This window comes from Chelon labrosus, assembly GCF_963514085.1.
Source record: "Chelon labrosus genome assembly, chromosome: 22".
NCBI lineage: Eukaryota > Metazoa > Chordata > Actinopteri > Mugiliformes > Mugilidae > Chelon > Chelon labrosus.
In genome coordinates this window covers 4,556,874-4,574,921 of record NC_140355.1, presented here as the reverse complement: position 1 = coordinate 4,574,921, position 18,048 = coordinate 4,556,874, and the positions used below count along the sequence as shown (strand labels likewise).

At 39.8% G+C, this 18,048-nt stretch overlaps 1 protein-coding gene across 1 annotated transcript in view; it reads right to left on the bottom strand.

Moving 5' to 3' along the window:
* The window catches only part of LOC311507870 (uncharacterized protein), a gene marked incomplete at its 5' end in the record, with an annotated part of 97,024 nt that overhangs the window by 31,295 nt on the left and 47,681 nt on the right, over positions 1-18,048 (bottom strand). Inside the window, 23 exons of the mRNA XM_084572410.1 lie at positions 34-78; positions 696-749; positions 1,856-1,909; positions 2,285-2,392; positions 3,063-3,116; positions 3,200-3,244; positions 3,804-3,857; positions 4,232-4,276; positions 4,356-4,409; positions 4,523-4,567; positions 4,764-4,817; positions 4,902-4,946; positions 5,305-5,358; positions 5,731-5,775; positions 6,090-6,143; positions 6,895-6,948; positions 7,076-7,183; positions 10,538-10,591; positions 10,671-10,724; positions 10,825-10,863; positions 12,674-12,793; positions 13,104-13,148; positions 14,394-15,089. Coding sequence (XP_084428536.1) covers positions 34-78; positions 696-749; positions 1,856-1,909; positions 2,285-2,392; positions 3,063-3,116; positions 3,200-3,244; positions 3,804-3,857; positions 4,232-4,276; positions 4,356-4,409; positions 4,523-4,567; positions 4,764-4,817; positions 4,902-4,946; positions 5,305-5,358; positions 5,731-5,775; positions 6,090-6,143; positions 6,895-6,948; positions 7,076-7,183; positions 10,538-10,591; positions 10,671-10,724; positions 10,825-10,863; positions 12,674-12,793; positions 13,104-13,148; positions 14,394-15,089 — 1,980 coding nt within the window. The remainder of the gene's footprint in view (positions 1-33; positions 79-695; positions 750-1,855; positions 1,910-2,284; positions 2,393-3,062; positions 3,117-3,199; positions 3,245-3,803; positions 3,858-4,231; positions 4,277-4,355; positions 4,410-4,522; positions 4,568-4,763; positions 4,818-4,901; positions 4,947-5,304; positions 5,359-5,730; positions 5,776-6,089; positions 6,144-6,894; positions 6,949-7,075; positions 7,184-10,537; positions 10,592-10,670; positions 10,725-10,824; positions 10,864-12,673; positions 12,794-13,103; positions 13,149-14,393; positions 15,090-18,048) is intronic.

Genomic DNA, 18,048 nt, shown 5'->3' with positions numbered 1-18,048 from the left:
AGATCTGGGTCAAATCATAGACTTTAACTTTACCGATGGGCCCGGTTGGCCAGGGTGGCCCCTTTGTCCAGTCACACCCTGGAAAAAATAAGAGCGGAAGAGATCAGTATGAAATAACTAATACTGCAATGCACATAAACTTTACTATGGAGGACCATAACTGCCTTAATAAAGGCAAAGGCTTAACAAAGTTGTATGCAATTAAACGCACCAATAATGACATTAAAAATAAATGCAGGAATAAATAAATGTTTTATGTTACGACCCAGCTCGAGGGCCACAACATAAAGTGAAGACAGACGACAGAGTTACAAAATAAAAGGGTTTAATTCTTTAAAAAAAGATGACTGGTGAGACATGGTGAGCCTCTGCAGATGAAAGGTGGTGTCTGTCAGGTTCTCTCATTCATTTATTCATTCATTCATTCATTCAGAGTGCCATAACAATAAAAGGACATGAACTTCTTTTTTAACTTTGCTTCTATATTTATTTACATTTGAATTTATTCCTCTATGTATTGACTTAATGTCCCATGTAATTGTTCATTATACGTATTGATTCCTTCATTTTTAAATGAATGTTTATGTATTTGTCAAAGTATTTATTTCTGTATTATTTTTCCTTTTGTGTATCCTCACAAATGCTTTGCAATGGAGCGCTCCTTTAACAATTGTAGGTTGTACATCGTGTTGTACCTTGTTCCCTCTGGGTCCTGGTTTGCCGTTACGTCCATCTGATCCTCTGTTCCCCTTCAAAGACAAGGATATTATTTACTGTGACTGAGCAGCATCTTCTATATCTACCATTTACATATCTTATATATCTCACTATATGCTATATGTGATATTCATAAATGTACAGTACATGACCACATATCCTCATATCCATATTATTGCATTTACATGTATATAGTTTAGTATATTTTATATATATATGTTTTGTATATTTATTTATTTTTATGTTTATTTTTTTATTTTCTTATATACTCTTGTATGTACACTTTTCGATAGATACGGGGGGTACGGGTGAGTCTGCACAGTGTGGTACGAGAGTGTTATTGATGACCCAACCACACTTCTGCCAGACTCCCTTGTGTTGTTGTTCAATAAATACTGCGTTCTGCTCTACCTCCACCAGTTACAAGGAAATTTTGGATTATACACTACTACCACTACTACTTATACACTACTACTTATTTGTATTTATTTTTTTTACAACTCTCAGAGTCCTACAGCACGCTTTTACGAAGCGGTTGGCATAGCAACTGGTTGTCGCATTATGTCACATCCTGTTTCTATAGAAAACTAAAACCAATTCAATCCAAACAACTGACACTTAAACATGCATCAACATTATATTAACTACCTAAAATGACAGAAACCATCCTTGAAAAAAATGTATTTGAAATGTATTTTAGTGTTTTAGTTTGGCCCAAGTCCCATCCACTAACATGGAGGAGGTGGAGCTTATGACCTATACTGCAGCCAGACACCAGGGGGAGCTCTACTTGCTTTGGCTTCACTTTTGAGAAGTAGTTCCGCCATCCATCTTTATACAGTCTATGGATTAAACAAGTACAGTTATAACTCCAGCTGTGACAAGTTATACAGTTTAAAACTTGATTTCTTTCACTTGATTGTTCACTTTGGCTTGGATGCGTCAGAAAAACACATATATGAATTATTGGTGTTGTTTTTTTCAATTAAATATATATATGGAATGACCAGTGTTTGTTAAATCCACATTCAGGAGGCCACTGAAAGCTCTAATGTTACACAGTTAAACCTGACATTTGGATTAACATATGAAGTCATCTGACATCTTTTAGTGTTCAGACGCACAAATCCCCACTGACCTTTAACCCACGGCTGCCTTCTTTTCCCTGAGGCCCAGTTTCACCATTTGTGCCCTGAATGAAGAAATATAAAACCAGTCAAGCTTATCTTGCGTTTCACTCTCACCAGGCACCCTCTTTCTCCTGGCTAAAAGAACGTGCAACACAGTATTATACTGCAAATGCTGTAGATGAGTTAGTTTGCCACTGCCTTCCAGGTTGGTATGCAAAGTTAACAAACATTTAAACAAGCAGTACATTGTAAGTTCAAGATTAAAAAAGCACAGGGATAATTTCTTCAAACATTTTTAAGCTTGAGTTTTTTCCATTGCTGACCCTAGAAATAACCAATTCATAAAAACGTAAAAAATGTCTGTGTCAAAAATAAGCCTTTTTGCATACAGTTTCCAATGTAAACTGTATGCAATATTTCAGTTCTGTAGACTGTACCTCTGTGCCACTAGGGCCAGGCTGGCCCTTAGCTCCGAAGAAACCTGGGAGGCCGATGGGGCCCCTGTCTCCCTGAGGGCCCCTAATGCCTGCTGCCCCCTGAATACCCTGGAACATAAACAGAGCACCTTACTTCAAACTTAATTCTTTTCTTACTCACTAAGAAATTGACTTTCTGTAGAGGAGATCTTAAAGGACTAGTTACACTTCTGGACCTGGCATTCATGTGGATGTTACTTAGACATGTAGCACCCACCTAGACCAGGCCAGGCACCCCCTCCCCATAGCAATGACACTCCTTGATGGCAGCAGCCATCCCCAGCAGGATGCAGCCTGACACAAGCACAAGGTGTTGACCTGGCCTCCAAATTCACTAGATCCCAAACTGATCATTTCCCAGTTTTCAATTAATAAAGTATCTATCTATCTATCTATCTATCTATCTATCTATCTATCTATCTATCCATCTATCTAATTCATACATAGAACACTAATACCCACGTGAGCAAACTTCACAGAGAAGTTTAGGATAAGACTACAAAAAGGTCCACATTACAACCGTTTCTTTTTTTTGTGTGTGGCTTAAACAAATAAATGATAATATTTGTTTAAGCAGGCAGTTTATTCATTCGCAGTCTTTGTGCTCAGCTATTTTAAATGTTGTTTCATGTTGTATTCTTCATGAATAAATGAGAGCTGTATCAGTCTCCTCACATAAGAAAGTCATTCCTCTGTATAAAGTGTGGTATTCTGTTCTCTCATTGTTACTGCTTCCTACTTTGTCGCCTTTAGGTCCTGGATCTCCCTTATCCCCATCTGGTCCTCTGTGACCCTGTTAAGATGGAAATCGTCAGCCAGTCATCTCTTTTTTTTGTTTTTGTTTTTTTAAATATACACAGTGTCACAAACACCTACCGTTATTCCAGGAAAACCCACATGACCCTGTGTCCCCGGTGGTCCCTGTACAAAATATGACATTGTATTGTTTTAAGCAATGAGGGTTAAGTAATTACTCATAAATAATAAAATGATTACAATAAAATTAAAGATTACTAAGCCAACTATTGAAGTAAGAATAATGAAGGTAAACAGGATTAGATCGCTGTGTATTATTGCTCACAGGAACCTAATGAAAAGAACATACTGATTCTGAACATATTGATTCTCTAAACGAATAAAAGATTAATCTGTGAACTGAGTAAAGCCTTATAAAGTATAGAAGAAACACACAGCATCCTGTTGAGAGACATGCCAACCAGTAGATGGCATTGTGGGGCTGCAGTATGAGTTCTAATAGCGTTGCGCTTTTAGAACCAAATGTGAGGATGAAATACTGTATATTTTACAGTCTGTGTGAAGCTGAGCTGCTGTGGAGACAGAAGTTACAGCACCAGTTAAAACCCAGCCGACCACTGGGACTCTTTGTAACATTCATACATAAATCACACATTATCCAGAGCTGCGAGACTGCAATGTGTCTGAATGTAAAACCCTGGAGAAGCGTTTAAGTGAAACTCACCATGGGCCCCTCAAAGCCAGGTTCCCCTCGGGTACCCATGGGCCCCAGAGGCCCCTGACATAAGAAGGAAGGAAACAAAACAGATGGAAAAATAACAATAAGATACTGTTTGAGTCTTAACTGTACATGTTTATACACCATTGTGTGTGCATTACGCTTATAAAAACTGATTTAGTATGAAATACAAGCCAAATGCATATAATGACACATGTTATCAATTAAAAACACTTAGTTTTGCACTTTACAAAATGGAAGTAGAAGAGTCTGCAAAATTCTTTAGTGCCTAGTGTCGGTCAGGCTCCAAATCCGTTGCAAACTTGAAAGCGTCTTTAAGTAGACACTGTCTCTCCACCCATGTTGTTCAAACCCCAGTTCACCTAGATCATTTTATCAGGGTCATTTTTCAGATTCAAAACAAACAAACTTACAGGATCTCCTTTAGGTCCAGGAGCACCCATCAGTCCTTGATGTCCCTGTTGAAAAGTACAGATTAACCTCTGTGATTTACTGATAGCAAAGCTCCTATACAGTCTTGCCTTGAACTGTGCTTACTTGGGGTCCTCTGAGCCCTGGAGGTCCCACCTGTCCTTCTAAGCCTGGAGGCCCCTAGTCAAAACAAAAGGAAGTTAACACATTTTATGTCAAACGCAGTGTCTAAACATTTCCAAAAGCCAAAATAAAAAAACTGAAGTGTATAAATAACCAAACAAAATGTATACCTGTGGGCCTTTGGGGCCAACACTGCCGGCAGGGCCCATGTCCCCCTGCAAGAAACAACATCAATGATTTATACACTGAGGAGGTAGCACGTAAACTAAATTAGGGCATAAAACATCAAATCAATAAACTCCCATCAGCCTATTTTAAGTCATTCCTAGAAAATGCATTAATAACTGAAGTAAAATCATAAAATCACGTTTTAACTTGCAGGTTATAATCAATACTTGTGTGTAATCGTACCCTTGATCCATTAACTCCTTGAGCGCCAACTCGTCCTGTGACACCTGGTGCACCCTGGGACACACAAAATGAACGCGTGTCACACACACAGTCGGAGCAGACACATATTTTGTCTATCTAATCTGTCCATCTGCTTACCGGTGGCCCTGGCTGACCTGGTGGGCCGTCCAGTCCGCTCTCCCCCTGATGACAAGTGCAAAAGTCCATGAATAATACACTGCACTTAAATTCATTGTCCATCAGTCCATCAGAGTTTTTCAAAAAGAAAAAAGTTCAATACATTTCAGTGACATTAAACGATTGCTCACAATTTAGTCTAAAAAATATTAAAGTTTGTATAAAAGTGTGTTGTTTATTGCGTGGTTGGTATTTAGTACCTTTTAGTAACTTTTAAATGTCTAGATCAAAACAGTGTCACAAAGCACAAGGACTATTACTATTTGTAATAAAACTAAACTAAAAAAAAACAAAAAAAAACGACTGCTTTTCATATAAGAATGAAGCTTCTTGTGTAACTGGATTTGGACAGCGCATCACTCACATCAGGTCCGGGAGGCCCCTCTGGCCCAGAGCCACCTCGGATCCCCTGAGGCCCCTGCAGATAAGATTAAAGATGTCAGTTACATAGTAATGCCATTAAAATACAGAGAGAACGCTGTATCCAAAGAGAGTCGAGAGTCTATTAAAAGAGATTACTGCCTGCTGGTCAGGGAGCCTGTGCTAATCCTGGAGTAAAATCAAAGTAAAACCAAGAAAAGAGCAGCAGTAAAATAGGCCAAAACAATTAATTGCTCCTGTAATGTCCTGGCAGCTTGTCCGGACCACTGTGCTTGTAAATTAAGTGTTAGATTGAAGAGAATGGTTCCCGTCTTACAAGCCGCCTACTTTGGAGGAGGGCGGATTTATACATTTTATGTAAAACTGAAAATTCTGGTTGGTTGCACATTTAAAAATAAAAGTCACTTACTGTTGGCCCGACACGACCAGGTCGACCAGGAAAACCAGTTGCGCCCTACACAAAGAAAGAACACAGAAACATTATAGCATATTTGTGCAGAAACAGATGTAATAAGAGCTCTGATCTGTTTCTTTTAAAGCCTTTCACATCTTCTTACATCCTGTCTCTGGTCAACCTGCTCAGACCACTATGTTAGATTATAACCTGGATATGTGTTTTGAGATAACTAGCATTACACAAATTCATCATATTGCTTTGAATCCTCCGCGCACTTTGTGAGAGAAAGTCAAAACAGACCAGAATGCTATCAGTTCACAATCTTCTTTACACTTTTAATGTGGATGACAACTGAATGCAACAAAATGTACCTTCTCGCCCGGTTCACCAATTTCCCCTCTGGGACCCTTGAAGCCGATGAAACCCTGGGGAAGGGCACAAAAAATGCACAGTGTGCAAATACTGTATACCATACGGTGTTGATTTCATATAATGACACCATTAAAAATTGTAAATGTTTTCTCCTGGAGAACAGCTGCTTTGCCACAAGGACGGCATCAAATCTGGATTTAAAGTAGATGTAATCAATATGGTTCATATTAACATTGGATCGCTTGACTACAGGTTTTACACCACATTCTGTATCCACCAAGAAGTATGATCAAAGGTTATGTACCATGATTTAGATGCTGCACATTGTCTAATTATCAGGTGCTGCAAGGTGACATTTTCTGATGGCCTGTGTCAGAAACTGTGACATTAATTCTGATGTGCCTGAACCTGATATTATGTTTTTATTTTTGCATGTAATGACTGAGTGTCTCACATTCTTAAAAGGCTGAATACATCAGGTGCCAGATAAATCTCATCCTGAACTCTTGGATTTGCTAACCCAGAGTTTTCTGTTCTAGTGCAGCTGATCAGATTCAATTGAGACAACTTTGGTAGCAAATCTGACGTTGTTTTGGCACAGCACCAAGCCTTATTAAGACCAGTTTATGTAAAACTACCACTCAGATAAAAAACAGCAAATGTGCACAATTAAAATCACAGGCTAGAAGGTGTACAACCATGTATACTTGACTCCACATTATAGTATGCATTACTTCATATACAGTAAATCAAGCCACAGACTATTTTTCCTTACAAAAGCAGCTGTGCTGTTTTATTCCTCACCTCATCACCTTTTTCTCCTTTGGACCCTCGCTCTCCCCTGTATCCCCACGGACCCTGACATCAATGAGACACAAGGTAGACATATTACAACAGATGAAATAAGAAAACAAAAAATGTACAACACACTCATGCTCTACATGCATGTTCTGTGCGGTGTGTTTAACACACAGAATGTGCGCACCTGTGGTCCAGGAACGCCGGGTGGACCGGGCTGGCCGTCTTCTCCGTTCTCTCCGTCTCTGCCTGGGATCCCGGCTCGTCCCGCAGGGCCCCTGGGACCTCGATCCCCCTGGTCAGACAAGAGAAATGACAGGATGGTTGATGGAGATGAGCCACTATCGATCCTGACCCCTTTATCAGCATGTTAGTGGAAAGCCATGACAGTTTTATATGATGCATTAAACTTCAAAACAACATGACAGAGCAGAACATAAATGTAAATCTGAAATCAAACAAACATGAAATATACTGTAGTGAGTCAAACTCTATCATCCACAGAGCTTCACACTGGGAGTGCTACATTATAAATTACAAGTGTGTGCTGTGAAGACACTGGCCCTTTCCACCACTCAGTACAGCCATTCATCACACAGACAGGCCATCACCTGAATAACAACACACTGTCTAAAAGATTGAGGCGTGCAATAACTCTGCCTGAGGATGGGTGGAAAAACATGGACAGATTCACAGTGAATCGCTAAACCACCTGTGCTGGCGGTGGACAACGCTAAACTCTAAACAGCAGTGGATGATGGATACAATGTAAGAGACCGACATAATGAATTATTCAACCACGGTAACTTCACTGACAGCAAGCACATACATTTACATACATGATTTTCAACAGCACCTTAAGCGCTGTTAGAAACACGCCATGGTCTAGTTGAATACGCTATTCTGATTGGCTGCAGGGCGTCCATCAATTCTTTACAAAGGACACCTACTACGTAGTTTCAGTAAAACAGTTTCATATACTTTCATTCTTCTAAATTCACATACCATATAAATTAGCATAACATATATGTTCTATCACTGTGTCATTCTCTGAACAGCACACGATGACGACTGTAACAAACAAGCAACAAGAAATAGTCTCATCATCTCATATCTATTCTAAATTGGTCATAGGCAAGAGTGTGAATGGTTGTCTCTCTCTCTGTGTTAGCTCTGCAACCTGTCCAGGGTGTACACCGCCTCTCGCCCAGTGACAGCTGGGATAGGCCCCATCCACGACCCTTCACAGGACCAGTGGTTACAGAAAATTAATGAATGAAGCTCACATCTAATTCTGTTCTTAAGATGAAGTCAATAGTGAATGTGGCCTCTCATTCGTTTGTGAAACCCTTCATGTTCATTGCTAACAATTACATGGCTGGATAGCTGGTAGCTTGTGTTTTTGTTAGGTATGCAGTGTCATCGGCTTTGAAGGTTTTTAGTATATTGTTAGCTCACATCTGAGCCAAAATGTTCTAGGGCAGAGCGGACTAGAAATAATCTAGGCTAATTCCAAGCTTTTTTTCTACGGGAGTAGTGACAGTGTCATTGCATTAGAAACCTGTGGGATGATAATAATGGTTCCAGCTATTTGAAACTAAGGGTTTCAAATTGCTTGTTTGTCCAACCACCAATCCCAAATCCCAAATATATTCAGTTTACAGTGATAATGAACAACACAGCATCACAAATTGACTTTTTCCACAACATTAAAACCTCCTGCCTAACACTGTTTAGTTCTCCCTTTTGCCTCCCAGCTCCACTTATTGACACAGGCCTTCTGAGGGTGCCCTATCGAGTCTGGCACAAGGATGTTGATAAGGGAGTCTTTGGGTCCTATGGTTTTTCTTTTTTGGACTGTTCTTAAGCAGTTTTTTGTGGTTTGGAAGTCTGCATTGACCTGCTGGGGATGGCTGTGTAGTTGCTATAGGGTGGGGTGCCTGGTCAGCAATGATGTTTAGATGGGCGGTACGTGTCTAAATAACAATTACATGCATACCAAGACCAGATTTCTCAGCAGATCATTGCATTGCAACAAGATTATTAATGTAATTACGTTCACGGGTCATTGGTTTTAATGTTGTGGCTGATTGTCTGACATTCTGGCCACTGAGCAGCTTCACTAGAGCATTCAGTGAACCTTGCTCATGCACAGCAGTGTCAGTAATAAAGGTAGAAATTAAGGGTTACGTGCTTCTCTTTCACTCTTAATTCATTCTGTTACCTTTTCCTACCCCCTTGAGTTGGAGTCATACCTACATGCAAGCTTAGAAATTAAAGCTAATGTGAGAATGGCAAAAACTGCAGTTTCTTGAATGGTCAATCGAATCCAAAAGTGAGAAGTGCGACTTTTTTTTTGGCCAGGCAGTGTATACTGGCTGCATGTGTGAATGTGAGTGTGAATACTTGTTTGTCTCTCTCTGGTTGAACCCTATGATTGACGAGGATAAGCGGTTACATAAACCAACCAGGAATAACATTATGACGACCTTCCTAATGACTCTACCAGAAAGATGTACAGTAGGTGATGTGTCATTATTTATGCCCGAACACAAATGTGCTTTCACTCATGTAGACTACACAGAGCCTCAGACACAAACACAATGGACTGATATTTTTGGCCACATGGGTCATGACAGAACGGCGACCAAAGGCGAGTGTTCACAAGAAAAACCCAAACCACGCTTTTTCTCATTACCAAGTTGGGACCTCACAGAATACATGGCACCGGCTGTCAGTTTCCATGTGGTCACAGTGGACTTCCAGGGTTCATGTATTTTGAGACGTTTTTGAGATGGATGCAACACAGTTAAATTGGTATCTACCTATAAAAGTTGCTCACCCAAACAAATTAAGTTAGTGGTTTACAAATTTAAACGTAGCTCAGAAATAAGTGAAGAAAAGCGAGGCCCCTGAGAGAGAAAGTGAAAGACAATATAAATTTAGAAAATTTAATCAACTGTGCCTCAGTATAATGAAATGTACTTAAAAAAAAACTCTTAATTCAGCAATAAAAATAATTTCATAGTTTAGTGTCTCTAAATATGAGAATGGTGACTTCATAGGGAGTGTCACGCACAAAGGGTTTCCAAACACCCACTCCCTTTAACCACACTCACTCTGCTCCACCAGCTATATTAAATTCAGCTGAAATCAACACTCAAAGACAAGCATATTTGACACCCCAAATCTTAAACACATTGACATTTAATGACATTTAAAGAAAATTCAGTTTCATGATGGGCTAACTTGATTGACAGGTCTCTTAGACATAACATTGAGTTTATGTACGTATGTAGGGAAAAAGTGGGGTGTGAAAAAGGTCAGCAGGTATCTATGAGAAGAACTTTTTGGTGCTCGGATCATAAAATCAATTGTCGACTAGATGGTGCTGCTGAGTTTTCTGGTAAGGTCAGCAGAGGGATAAAGATAAAAATGAAGGCATTGCAGAAAGGAAGCAGAAAAGTTCCATTTGCATTTAAATCAAACACATTATTTTGCCAATAAAATACAAGAAGTGAAGCTTAAAGTTGATTGTTGAAACTGCAATATATCCAATAAATGTTAGCATATGAAATTCATAGGATTTTGCAAAGTGAAACCAAACTAACCAAGTTCTAGAACAAGAATTATCAACCTGGCTACTTACCATCTCACCCAGCATCCCTGGTTGTCCCCGCACCCCAGGTTCTCCAGGTGGCCCCTGAGAAAAAGGATCAATAAAATACATGTATTTATGTTCATCAGATGTGTAATAACTGTAAAAGGAGCCCATCTCTAACCTGTATTCCAGGTTTTCCCATCTCTCCAGGTGGTCCAGCGGGGCCTTCTTTACTCTGCAAGCTCACAAAGAAGAAACCGGCCTCAGGTTCACAGGAACACACTAAAAAACTAACTGCCTGCATAGAAGGCTATTAATGGTCACAGCGTACTTACAGGCCAACCAGCACGGAGTAGCTGGTAGAAATTGGTTTGCTACAGGAAGAACAGGAACACAGGATAGGTTTCAAATCCAGGAATAAATGTAACAGAACTAAAATTATACCAATCATGATACGAGTTGTCTAAACCTAAAGGAAGCTGCTGTAGTTAAAAATCTATCTTTGCCTTATCACTGACCCCCATTTGGAATGAATTAATGTATATGATTGACCTCTCCAGGATGTCCACACAAAGTTCAAAGCACATACAGAAACAAATAGCTTTCACAAACCACTAACAGATTTTTATTTCAGTCATATTGTTTCAATAACGGACTTAAACTTCTCCATCACGCTGACATACTGTGTGTGTGTATTATACAACTTACAGCTGTGGCCAGACTAGAAAGATCAAACAGATGAGGACGGAGCATCAGCTTGCACGCACAATAACTGTAAGGTTAAAGGTTTTGTAGATAGTCTGGGGATCTTATGGGTCTACCTATGGTGGCTTGGCCGGGAAGAATAATTCATGTCTTGTGCGACTTGTCTCATGTATCAATGAATTACGCACTGGATATGGAAAAACTTTAGGATTTTACTTTTGGAGGAAGGCTATGAATCCTGTTAGCTTACCAGGATTTACATAAAAATATAGGTCATATCAATTTCAAGTTTCTGCATTTAGTAAGGAAATTAGTTCATTATCAAACATAGAACAGCACAATGACCAGAAGTAGGGGAAAAATCTGGCTTTCTTAAAGAGAAAGAATACAAACAATCAAAATTTACTTTCTCAAGAATGTTATCTTGTTAGCATGCCAGCCCCAAAACCAGAAAATAAACAAGTTTTGCTGTTAAAATGCTAACACTGCGTCAGCGCCCAGTTGTTGTTTAGAATTAAATATACCTGATAGCATCTAATCTTATTTCAGCTACCAATTAAACTTTTATCATGGGAATTTTACAGAACAGATAACGGCACAGCACAAGCTACAGGACTACAGGACTGGCTAAATATTTCTCTGTTATACAATGAGAACTAGGAACTCTAAAGTTCAGCTTCTGAAAAAGGAAGTGATCCTCAAAATGCCCACTTGAAGTCAAAAGCAAGTCAGCCCCAACAGATGCCAGTGTTAAAATGCCCAACTTTACAGCAGAAGTTAACATGTTAAGAGCAAGGTACAAAACTGATTTGGTGTATTATTAGTTGATCTCTTCATTCATCCGTACTGTACAGGGCTACCTTTTTACACAACCCACTCATTTTACGTGTATTGGGTGACACCCACTCATTTATGAATTAGCCAGGAGTTAGGCACATCAAGATGTAAAACTTACCAGCTTAGCTGTTAACTTGCTAGCATGCTAGTTAACATGTTAGCCTGCTATGCGGCAATTAGCAGTTGACTCAAAAAAAAAACTGCTGAAAATCTTGTTGTTGGCTCAAGATTAACAACAGAAAAAAAGTTACTCATAGATGTGTCAGAACCAGCTATGACTGCAGTTTGTCTAAATGTAGAAATAATTTAGCTAGAACCAAAGTGGTGTCTGATGGACTAACCAACTGACAGATATTGCTATTCCTGTAGCCATACTGCCAGTATGGCTAAAAATGCAAGTGTATAAATGTTAAAACTACTGCTACTACTAATGATTAAACTACTACTATTATCTACTACTATTAGCCAATTATTTTGGGATTATAATTTTATTTACAGTGTTTCCATTTACTTTCTATAAGTCGCTACTTCTCTTGTATATACCCATCCTTCAAGCTAAAGGATGGGTATGTAGAGGCAGTGACAAGAGAACTATGTAAACCTGCTGTAACTATTATAATGAATAAATGAAGGACACTGTACCTGAAAAGCAGACCATTCCTCAGCAGTGTTCTTCCACAAGTAGAGTGTTGGTAAACCCGGTTGTCCAGGAGGTCCTGTCTCCCCCCTTTTTCCTGGATTCCCTTCAGGGCCCAGCTTACCCTGTGGACATTAAAAAGAAAGTTGTACATTTATGTAAGACAAATCAATTTATATGGATAGAAGTTCTTGTTTTTCAGGTCAAGAAGTAACATGATACAACACTGGGGCTCTGTCATAAATAACAAATGTAGGAAGAAAGGTTTATAGCAGTAGGTATTAAAATGATGAAACTGCGCTTTAAAACAACATACCACCTCAGATACTATTTCAGGGGTGTACTGAACAGCAGTTCACTTAAATCCTAAGGAACAGAGTGGACTAACTTAACACATCATCATAGGTCATTATGTTGTAAACCAGGTTCGGTTACCTTATCACCTTTAAACCCAGGAAGGCCAGGCTCACCGGGACAGCCCTGTGGAAACAATTAACTCCTTAGTCTTCAGATGCAAATTAGCATTCACAAAGTGATGTATTGTTCAAAATGTCTTGAAAACTGTGTAAAGTGGAGTAAACTATCCTGTTATCCTTGTAAAAGAGCTTATGGCTTGTTGAAAAGGAAGTAATTAATTTTAAGGTCTCTCTCCTAAAACATGCAAACTGCTTGAAACTTTGTGGGTCTGGCACAAACATATGTTTGATGTTGTTTTGACGTTCACATATAGTAGTTGTGCTAATGTTGAATCACTAAAAATAAACCATACCACACAACGAAAACCACTATGTGTTGAGGCCATTATTTTCTACTGATTACACCTTGTAATTAGCTTGTAAGGCAGGTGGATTCTAACAAGATTTACAAGACTACAACAGTTTCCATTTTACATTTTCGCATTTGTGGTTGCACCACAGTGGTTCAAGCAATGAGCAGCCTGTGGGGAAGTAATGGCAGTAATGGTGTATTTTAGTAGTGTGGGATCATGGTATATCATTTTCATACAACTTTTCATTTTAAAACTCTGTGGCCATGTCATAGAAATACTTTATGTGTCCTTCCTTTTCTTACACATGATTTTTTATACATCAGTAATAAATAACTTGAGGCTAATTTGTGAGATGTTCCCCATGAAGTTAGAGAAGCCAACAGGACACCAACTGCCGCCATGCTTCGTTTTCCCTACAGCCGTTTCCAATCACAGTAATCGTGCTGAGTGATCCTGTGGATTTTATTGCAGCACGACCCCAGACATAAGAAGATGTGTCTGCTTTTGGTTCGATCTGCATTAAAGTCCCTGTAATGACCCACCTCTTAAAGCAGGTAAACCGTCCGATTGAATAGAATGAATTCACTTTACTCCTCTGCTCACATAAGTTGGCGGCCAGAGGTTAAGACTGTCATATCAAGCAATGCTATGACAAATGGCTGAGGCTCTTTTTACCATGTGGTTTTCTGAGTGCTCACATCGGGGCATCAAAGACATGTGGCTCAACATATGTTCAAGCAACTTAACCACCCTTGATCAGACTCAGATGGCGGCTGATGGAGAACTGCACTTGCAAGATGTAAAGCACAGACAGACATCACACATTTCCATTCACAAGGGTTGCCCTTCTTTCTTTTTTTTAAATCTTATCCATCAACAGATAGCTCTGATATGACACATACAATAGCACTAAAACAAGGGTATTCAAGAAACAAGAAGCATATAAAACTACTCACTTCCTGCCCTGGGGGACCCATTCTGCCTGGTGGCCCTCTCTTGAGCAAGTACTTTTTGCCATCTGAGCCCAGTGCCAGGTCTCCATCTCTGGATACAATGGTCACAATTCCAACGCGGTCTTTGCCTGGTTGTTTACCATCATTCTCGGTTCTGCGATTGAAGTATGTGATGGTCTGTGTGGAGATGGGGTTCCCTACTTCATTTACCTTTGCAGATGACTCAGAGTTAGTGACATGAGGTGTAGGTGAAACAGTCCTGGTCTGTTCATCTGTATCTTCTCTTAGTTTGTTAGAGTCTGTGGATGTACTGGGACCTGAAGGGATCTTGGGAAGTACAGGAAATCCTAGTGAGGGCTTCTTAGGGGAATGTCCGTTGTCTAAGTCAATGATTTCATCAGAAGGTTTTCCTGGGAACAACAATGGAGTCCTCCCAACAGAATCTGTCTTCTTCTGTGTGGTAATGTTCTCCTCCAGTTTTTTAGATGATTCTGATTTCCCTTTTTGGCTCCCCTTCAGTCCGTTCCTAGGAGGTTTCCACTCAGGGTTCACTTGTCCGCCATTTTGAAAGATTGGATCAAACAAGTCAGTATCCTCGTCCACCAGAAATACATCCCCACGACCTACTGAACCTTTCCTATTGGGTCTGGTAGGCACCGTCCCATCCCCTCGAGAACTCCCTCGTCTGTGGATGGGATTCTGTTGACAAACAAAACAAGAGTTAGAGCTTATATCATGATCTTTCTCTCAGACATTATTAATGTGGATTTCTGGTACATATTGTGGTAATAGTTAATATTTGTATGGGATATGGATCTCTTATTATGGGTCTCTCCATTGCTGTGGTAGACTGTCCAAGGAGTATCAAAAATAAATAAATGTCTCAGTTTCAGAAAATTGTTCAATGAAAATACTACACACATTAAATCAAATTTGTATGTGAATGATTGAAAAGAAGTTGATTTTATGATGGCACAACTCTTACTTAAAAAATGTTTCCCATTACCCTGAAAGAAGATGCTGTTGCTGACTTTGGCATCTTCACAACTGCCATCTCTTAACTGACATCTGCTATCATTTCGCCTGTCAGTTCTTTAGATCATCTAACTTTTCAAGACAGTTACCACTGACCCATCTGTCAACCAACACTGGTGATTTTGTCATTTCTTTTCAAAACATTTAAATGTGCTGTCTCTTATTAACATTTCAGTGGTTCACATTCAGCTCCCTGCTGAAGCCAAACCAATAGAGTGTATATGAAAGATGGACATAGCCACAGTGACGTCATTGTTTTGTGGACTACCGTTTTGAAGCCTCGAGTTTGGCATCTGTCCGTCACCATCTTGGGTTTTGTTTGGAGCAAGAAGGGACCATATTTGGACAAGACTGAGTAGCTGTAGAAGAACAACGGTTGGATCTTTACTAAGCCTCTCTGTGAGGCCCAATATCTACTTCATTATAGACTTGTTTTCAAAAGGACCACTAGGACCATGCAGACCATCAGAAGAGGTCCTCTCAACTGAAATGACTTGTGGGAAAAAATTATTGACTTAGTATTGAGAACATTAAGATAATTGAATGTTTGTTGAAGCCAGACGTGGTTGGAGCCCTACCACTAGCAACTAGCAGCGGTGCGAGTGCTTCTTCAGCACTGGCTTCAATTTTCACACAGAGTGGCTACGCCCACTCTACATATGCTATTTCTGTGAGCCAAACGAGTGAGAACTTCTATAAAGTTGAACACTTAACCTTTACTGCTCTTTGACCATTATTGTATGTCAGGTATCATATTGACGTTTGTAATTCATTGATCCCTGATGGGGAAATTCTTTTGGTGCTTGCTGCATTTAACCCACCCATTCATTCAAACAGCAGTTTGTTCACTTGGAGTGTTTTGGGGGTTAGCCTGTGAAAGTTCTCAGTCATCTAGGTCATGATATATCCAAAAATGCTGAAGAAAGGCAACTGGACTCATAGAGTTTCTTGAAAATGTTTCACCACTCATCCAAGTATCCCAACCATAAACTCAGCTATGGAAGAGTGATTAGAGAAGCTTTGGGACCATAATGAAGTCTCAGGTTAGTAATGGCTATGCAAATGGCTGAGGTACCTTGAGCAAGCACATGGACTTGTAGAGTTCCCTGAAAAATGTTTTGCCGCTCATCCAAGTAGTTTTTTTCAGCTCTGAAGAACTCCAACGACAGGTAAGTACCTGGTAGTGAACAGAAAATAGTCATGCGAGTTTCTGATGTTCCTGTTTAAACCCCAACTCCCCACCAGATGAGTGGTGAAATGCCATCAAGAAACTGTACAAGTCCAGGTGCTTGCTCAAGGTACTTCAGCCATGTGCATAGGGATTAGGAACCTATGACCTCATTATGGTCCCAAAGCTTCTTCTCTAACCGCTCTTCCACAGCTCCCCTTGTGGTTGGGATACCATTGCTGTATCCAATAAACCTCATACTTCTGTCCCTCGGGTTTAACATTAATGATAAACATTAAAGATTGGGTTGTCTAAGTTGACAAGTTTCACTTCTATTGACACTGCCTCCTGTCCCATTTTGTTTTGAACAAAGTAGCGCGCAAACCTATACCACTAAATTATACAAAATCAAACTATTGTTCTCATTGTAAATCATTTTGGCCTTCTGTCAAAATGTAAACCTATTATTACAGACTTTCATAAAGTCACAACCCCTTTGTGGCTTCTTTCTGCTCAAACAAACACAGCAGTTTCTGCGGTATCCAAGGGTGACAGTGGAAAATTAACAACACATAAAACTCAATGACCCAAGCCTTTTAGCCTTGCCGGTCATGTGGCAATACACATACACGCACACAACAAAACACAGGCAAATGCCGGGCTTCAGGGACCACAATGGCATGATGAGGGATGCCTTTCAGATGAAGGGACCAAAGGGCTATAAATTTTGTTTGATGACCCTAACAGACTGAAATGGAGAGTACTTAAGTAGAGTTGAGAGGCATGTGGAGAGCAGGAGGGCCGGAACAAGGAATAGAGGCTCGTGTGTGCATGACCTGAAAAAAAAAACAAAACAAACAAAACAAAACAGAGTAATAGAGTTCCATGTGAAACACACATTTTTATGTTTGTGTTGTCTGTTGTCCCCTCTTCTCTTTTGAAACCTGTTCTCTGTTAGCATGATATCAGCACCTGGGCTACAGTATAGTTCCATGGGGACATAATTTTTATTACCAACCAAATGAGATTCCATGTAAGGATTGTGCACTCATTTGTTATGAGATATTAGTCAAGTATTTAGTACAAGGCAGGCTCTAATCAATGCTTGATCCAAAACAGCTTTCACTCTTCAAGGCATTCACTAAATTGGTGTTAATACACATCCAGCGGTATAGATGTTACAGGTGATCTCTTTCATGGTGTGTCCAGTCCTACATTATTTAAATGGCTTACTTGGGTTTAAGGTCTGCAGACTGTTCATGCATCTAGAGTGGTGTATGTCATGTTGTCCCACATCTCACCTGATTAAATCCCGCCGAGTAAAGGCCACTTTAAAGAGCAGGGTAAAGGTATAAATTTGGTTAGGCACCGTTTCAGCATTTGTGGCAGTGGTACATCTGTGATCTGTGATTATAAATAGTTTTTAGGGTTTCAGTTACAGAGAGCCAAATCCCA